At 29.5% G+C, this 8,002-nt stretch overlaps 1 protein-coding gene across 1 annotated transcript; it reads right to left on the reverse strand.

Moving 5' to 3' along the window:
- Window positions 1-3,333: 3,333 nt before the first annotated feature.
- LOC127129935 (agamous-like MADS-box protein AGL29) lies at window positions 3,334-3,810 on the reverse strand. Its single transcript, XM_051059035.1, has one exon. It carries the CDS (start codon window positions 3,808-3,810, stop codon window positions 3,334-3,336), a length of 477 nt encoding a protein of 158 aa, XP_050914992.1.
- Between the last annotated feature and the right edge of the window lie 4,192 nt (window positions 3,811-8,002).

Raw genomic sequence — 8,002 nt, forward strand, 5'->3', positions numbered from 1 at the left:
TCTTCGAAAAAATCATTTTTCCTAAAAATATATTTTTTTATTATCAAAAATTGTTTTTTTTTGTTCGGACTCGCATGAAGATATTGAGAAGTCAAAAAATCGAAAAAAAACTAAGTTAAAATAATTATTTTAAAGATTAATATCATTAATATTGAGTTAATAATTATGGTGATAATATCGAGTTATTAATCATTAAGATAAAATAATTATTTTAAAAATTAATATTATTAATATTGAGTTAATAAGTATTTTGATAATATCAAGTTAATAATTATTAAGGTAAAATAATTATTTTAAAAACTAATATTGATTTAAAAATTATTATTAATATTGAGTTAATAATTATTTAGATAAATTAAGATAAAATATTTTTTTTAAAATATTATTAGTTTTGAGTTAAACCATCAATCCCTATAATTACAATAGAGCTATCACTCATGAATGATACTCTTTGGGGACCCTTTCGAACCTTTTAGAGTAATTTGGATGTTTTAGTGTTGTTTTGAGCTTTAGAATAATATAACAATTTTGTTGAGGTGTGTTGGAATTTTGGGTGATTATAAATATTAAAAGTAATTATTTTATTGTGAGTAGTTCGGTGAAACTATATTGGTGGCCTTTTATTGACAATGTGTGTTTCGTATATGAAACTGTTTTTTGTTGAATAATATTATAAATAATTTTTGGTGGATTATGTTAAAAAAAATCTTTTGGTAAAATGCATGTTTTGTTTGTTCATACTACCATGCATGCATATACATAGGAGTTAGGTGGCACTTCGGTCCATTTTGGTGGCCTCAGATCTATTTAGTGGGATCGTTGGTCTAGTTGAGAGACCAGAGACGGGTCTCAGATCTATTTGATGTGGATCGTCGGTTCAGGTGAGAGACCGGAGACAGTGGAAGAAATCAGTAACATACGTCTGATATCCATAAAAACTTGGTAGCACATACATATAGGTGATGTAGTCGGTGCATGATAACATTACATATGTTGAGAATATTCTTTGTGTTTATATTGATATATGTCTTTGTCTATTAATCTTACAGTTGTATTCGTTTATCATCCTGTCGCTAAATTTCACTATTATTACTTGTAAGTGTATTCTCACCCCCCGTTTGTTATTGTGGCGTTTGTGCTTCTTGGAGTACAGATAACCAGGTATAAGAGTAACTGCTGAGTAGGGGATGACGTATATGCCCCCTTTAGTTTTTATCATTGGGTCTTAGAGGAGTTGCTCTGATATGTAGCACTGGGGATGACATGTCATTCGTTATTACATGATGCTTTTATTTCATTTTGTTGGAGTCTTTGATGATACTTTATTTTTGAACTTTGTTGAGTTTCCGCAACATATTTTCATGACTATTTGGTTTTTGAAGTTTATGGTTTGGTGACACTCTAATACTTGGTTTTAATCAAACTATTTTATCTAAATGTTCAGTCGGGGAATTAGGGTGTTACACTAGAAGTATCGATGGCCATATCCGATAGATATTGTATTCTACACGGTGGAGATTGGGTACTACTGTTGGCCATATCTGGTGGTCAGTGTGTCCGTGCAATGGAGGTCTAATATACCATTGATCATATCTAACATATGGATTAGTAGATCCTTGTGACCGGTTTGGGATAGTCACCTTTGTGTTACAATTTGCATTCCCCACTAGTGATTTATTAAGTTAAGTGAACTCATGTTGTTTGTTTCCATACGAAGTATTAATTACCTTCGACGCTTAAGTCCTTGTTCTATTTTTTAAGTGTACACAAGTAAGACGAAGATGGAAGACTTAAGTCAAGAATCGATAAAACATCCCTTTAGAGCCACGTGGACACATAGGATAGGAAAATTCACTAAGATTATTATCTCACCGCAATATTGTTATTTTTTTTTTAGTAGTTCTTTGCAGGTTCCAGGCAAGGACAAGGTTGTTCAATGATGTTTCGAAGAATTTGTTATCGTGATTTTCCATTGTGGATTATGTGCAATTAAGATATTATACATAGATCTCAGTTTTTGTTTAGGCACTACTGTATGTCATATGTCATGCTTTGTATTTTACGTTATGGACATATATAATGATGAAGTTAGGCACTTGTGTTGTATCAGTATCAATTAATATTTTGTATAATGTATTTTCTAGATGTATATTATACGGGGGTTATAATATCAACTTTTGGTGGCATATTTAGGGATAATTTAGTAACATTATTGGGAGATTTCTTAGCTAAGATTAAAGTTTGCACCTCCTTTCTAGCTGAATTGCATGGAATTATTGTTGTTATCGAATATCTTAACAAGAGGATTTGGAGAAATCTTTGGCTTGAAACATACTCAATGTTGGTCATTCATGCATTTTTCTAATATGAACATTATCTTTTGACATCTTTTAATAAAATGGAAGAATACTTTACACACTATACGTTAATTTAGATTCAATATATCTTATATTTTCATAGAGGAAAATGCATGTTCATATAGATTAACCAATGCAGGATTTTTTAGTTGATTTTGACACTTGGTAGGATTCTTTTCCTATATGTGTTATGTGTTGGTTTTTGAGGCATAGGTTGGATATGTCGAATTATCATTTTTACTAGATGTTTGATGAGTTAGATTTTATGTTCCTCCATCCTTTTTGTTTTTCCTTTTTATTCAGTTATTTTCTTTTATTTAAAAAATTAAAAAAAAAAGAAGCATGGTTGAATATTATATAATCATACATCATAGTATTATTCACCTCTTGGGTACTTACAATCTAGATTAATTGCACAAAATATAATGTATAAAGTCAATTTATTTCATAAAATTTAAAAAAACAAAGATAAAAAAAGGTAAGATACATGCATAGAAAAAAATTTGAAACCAGAGGTGATACAAGAAGTGGTATTCCAATCAAATCCATTACCTATCCGTAGTTTTCAAATTTTTAATACAACATTTTAAAATAATGCACTCTTTGATCTTACATTAAAGAAAAAGTAGTCAAATGAATTTGGTCTAAATATGAAACATAACCTCTTACTATTTACTCGTATTAATGTTGGGATGAAGTAAATATCAAAAGAAAAACAAATTATTAAAATTTGATTTATGACATCAAATTCTTGAATTTTAGACACAAATAAACTTTAAATTAAATTATTAATGAAAAATTTATAAAATTGAATAACACAGAAAATTCACAAAATTCTCTGTAATTATTTTTTATAACATTGGATTTTCTCCTTATTTGCCTTCCATACCAGTGAGGCTCATATACTGCCATTTTTATTTCAAGAGAATGAAACAAACTACATATTAAAATAGGATTACAAGGGTACTCAAATTCATTAAGGTTTCTTTGCAAGGAGGAGCAAAGATGATGCCACCTTAATTTCATCCTGAAGCTTTTTCAACGAAGCCTTCACTTTAAGAAGTTCCTCAAAACCAAGATCATCAGGGATAATGGAAACATTACCTTTGTCAATTTTTTCCATCTTCTTTTTCTCAGCCTTCATCTCTTTGGTTACACATCTCAGTTGTGTGTAGAGCTTTTTGATTTCCCCATTTTCAGAAGGTTCTACATTTTGGCTTGATAATTCGCCTTCCAGATCTTGACCTTCGTCAAGGTACTCATCAATTACAGCATGGTAAGATGGAGAACCAAAAGCAAATGGGTTACCAGTAGGGGTGAATCCAAACACACACACTTTAGCACCACAAAGAACTGATAACTCACACGCTTTCTGAAAAAGATCATTCTTTCTCTTAAAAAATCTGATGTTTCTTTCAGCCAGATATTCCAGCCATGTTTTTTGGCAAACCATGATTCCTCAATCCTATCTTTTTCTTATCAAAATGATTTGTTGGTAGAAATTTTGGAAGTGATAGGATCATATTTATAGAAGAAGGTCATGCTTTTCCTTTTAAAAAATAAATAAATAATTAAATAAATATTTTTCCTTTTATATTAAAATAATGACTTATATTTAAAAATATTTTTCCTCGAAATATCAAATTTATTTAAATTTTAATTCAATACAAAAAATTAGTTTTTATTTTTCAATATTAAGTGCAATTAATACTACTAAGACTACTCTTAAATCAACATATTTAATTTTTATTTTATGAGAAAAATGAACATACAAATATATAATAATGAAATAATGTAAAAAAATATTATTATTTTTTGGTTTGGCGACGAAACAACAGGCACAAAAGTAAACTCGCATACAAATATAGAGACCTCGTGTTCGAATCCAAGACACCACAAAAGATATTAAGCCTAAATTTATTGACTTTATTTGTTGAGATAGACTCTCAAATATTATTATATATGTTGTCTTACCCAATTAAATTTTGGTAAAAAATTTGGCAAAATTTTAGTATATATTTTTAATCTTATATAGTGTTTATTTGAAAAGGTAGTAAATGTTTTTAGATTTTTTTTAAATAATATTATAACACTCTCTTTTTAACATTCTCTAATACTAATTTTTTATTCAGTAATGTTCATATGAACTTCTCCCTTTATATTCAGTCCATTTCAAAAAGTTTAGTCTCACTTTAACTTCACCAAATAAAAGAATCGATTAATAAAACAGTCTTCATAAAATTTGTATTATTTTAGATAGTACATTCATAGATGTAGCATACGAAAATATTAGATTCTTTATATAATTTAATATTTTAAATTATGATTTAAAAACAAAAATGTTAATATGTATGCACAAGTTTAATATTTTTTATTATACCCTACTCTAAAAAAGAGCTTTAATCTCAGATGAGAAAGGACTTTTGCCTCGACTAGAAGTCCGAGGTAACGAAAGACATTATGAAAATTGCCCTACTTTTTACCTTGGGGTACTGGCCGATACGAAAAAATTGAAAAGTGTGCCACTTTTTCCTTCGTTTGGTAGGAAAACCAAAATGACACACATTATATACCAAAATAAAAGAGATATATATTTACATGGGGTAGACTTATCAAATTTGTCTATAGTGACTCAGAAATAAAGCATATTTATTTTTTAGAACAAATTTCAAACATATCAATGGTTCAATTGAACTTATAAAACTCAAGGAACTAAGTTTTCCCAACGTAAAGAAACACACATCATATAAGTTTTCTTCGGTGAATGGTATCCTTTTGGTAAACACCTATAAGTTGAACGAAATGTAAAAACACTTTAATTAATAACAATCTACCTGGTTAAACAAAAAAGAATAAAATCCTCGACATACAGTTATAATTATATTAACTATAAATATTAAAACTATAAAATAACAATAAATTATGCATAAACAAATAAAAAATATTTACTTGTAAATTTTCTCATATCCCTTTTTAATGATCAAAATGAATAACATTCACATCATCTGAATTATTTTCTTTACATGAGTTACATATGTGTGTTGAGAAAGAACGGGAATCAGAAATATCAAGAGTTAAATCTTGATTTTCCTCAGTAACAAGAATGTGATTTTCATTGGAGAAAACTGACTATCTATTGTTATAAAGACCAATGACATAAAACACTTATTTTGCATGGGATGCCATGATAAAAGGGTTGTTCAATATATTTTCCCAACTAAGATCAATCTGTGTGAATCCTAATTAATCGATTTGTACACCAGTGTTACTGTCAATCTACCTATATTTAAATAAAGACACTTTAAATATAACATAATCAATGTCTCAAATCTCTCAAATAACCCCAAAGTACGATCTTGAAGTCATTACGAGATTCTTATCTTTGGAACTATAAAAGTAGATTGATTCAACCTCAACCATAACCCCATTATTTTGTATGGTACTACGATCATCTTATGATTTTGTACAGAACAAAAAATTACTAATGTCGTATGAGCTCCAAGTTATTACATTAAAATTACGTATATGACATTATTTTAATTGTCTTATTGATACCATATCTTGGAACTGATGAACGAGACAGCGTACCATATGTTCCATGTTGTTTCTTTGACTACTCTTATGAATGATGGTTGGGGTGAGGTATTTTCCCCAACCAAATTATCTAAAGATAAAGAATAATGGAAGAGCAAAGGAGGGGAAACTATTTGTAAGTGGGTTGCTGTAGCGGTAAATTCATGACCATAAATCTATGGATAAACTTAACATCAATAAAACCAGAGTTTCCACCGCACTTTTATTGTTTCCAAAGGAAAAGGGAAAAGTACGAACAAAACCCAAAAGTAAGAAGTTTTCAAATCAAAATTAATAAAATGCCAGAGATTACAGGTAAGGGGGTTGGTTACATAGAGGGAAGATGTTAGCACCCAAAGTATCCTAGGTACTCCTAGGGAGCCCTTTTTTTATGTGTGTATGTGTTTTTGGCATAAAATATGTTTGCAATAAATAGAGTGTGGGGATGAGAAAAGAATTCATAAATTATATTTTTGTGTTTGACAAGACCTTCGGACTTGTGCCTACGTACCAACATAAAAATGAGGGATCAAAATCTCGTAGTTCATGGTATTAATTTCAAAATGAGTGGATTGCTACTAATCAAAAATTAAGTTTAAAAGAGGCATAACTGAGCCTAAAAGAGTTTGAATGAATGTTAGTTCTTTTTTCCTTTTGAAATTTTAAGTCAATATGGTTAAGTTCATTTACAAATTTGATTAGGAAAAGAGTTTTAAAAATGCAATGGCATAAGACCAAAGTTTCTAATTTGTAATATGGTCTAAGTTTGAAATCACAAGCAAAGAAAGTTTTTGAAAGGGGGGAGAGATTTTGAAATTTAAGAAGTGGGAGGAGATGAAGAGACTAACTCTAAGCATGAAATTAAAATTTAAGAGTTAAAAAGATTTGACCAATGGGATGCAATCCAACAGACAATAATGTCATACAAAAAACCCATTTTCCCTTTGGACTTTGAATCAAGCAATAATCAGCAAGCAATTAGCAATATCAAGCAAGGCATCAAATAAAGATGGTCACATCCAAGCAAGCAACTTCACAACTAACAGTCTTCTTTTTCTTCTCATGTATCAGATGACATACTCCTTGATTAGCTCAGAATAAGGCATTAGACACAGGTTCAAAGTGACAGTTGCATCAAGACCATGTATCAGATGAATTCATGAGGATCCTAATACTTGCATCAGATGAAAGCTCAAATCACAATAACTTGGTCTCAGAAAAGTTGGCATTGGCCAAATCCTTTTGCATATGGAATGTTGCCTAACTCTAAGTCAAAAATTTCATATCAAATCCAAGAGTCCACACAAACATTTTTTAGGGTTTTTGTTGTTTATTAAGTATTTTAAGTTCCTAAGACCACAAACACAAACAAAATACAAAAACAAATATATACAATCACAATATATGACTCAAATGAGCAAAGTGAAAATGACATAAACATAAATAAGCAGCCTTATGATATTGTTAGAGACATGGTATAATAAATCATACTCCTAAAACATACCACACATAAAAAAGAAAAAAAAGGTCAAAGGATGGACTTATCTCATCCATACTTGTATTGGTTCATCTAACACAAGGTTATTAATGAACCAATTAGCCTTAGAATATTGAGACTTCATTGGTCAATGGAAAGGATGAGAGAGAATTGGATTGGAGATGAATAGGGAGGGGAGATAAGAGAAACACAAATTGGTCATGGGAGGAATTTTATCAAATTAAAATCTTTCATTCATTTTGGGAGATGAAATGTACATTTCATCAATCCCCTAAATCCAATGATTTTAACTCAACAAAAGTCAAATCAACATTGACCAAGGCCCAAACACATAGTCAAACTTCACAAGTCAATAAAAATGGCTCAACATAATTTCTACACAATTAATCAATTAAAAATCAAATTAAATATGCATTTAAATTAAATTTAGTTTGGTCAAAACCTAAAATCTCTTCAAAATACTAAATAAATGGCCAAGAGATTTATCCTAGGTCAAACAAGGTCAAAGGACCTTAGACAAAAAAATTCATAATTTTTGAAAAGTCAGAAGTATTTTTAAACAATTAAAAATATG

This window comes from Lathyrus oleraceus, chromosome 3, assembly GCF_024323335.1.
Source record: "Lathyrus oleraceus cultivar Zhongwan6 chromosome 3, CAAS_Psat_ZW6_1.0, whole genome shotgun sequence".
NCBI lineage: Eukaryota > Viridiplantae > Streptophyta > Magnoliopsida > Fabales > Fabaceae > Lathyrus > Lathyrus oleraceus.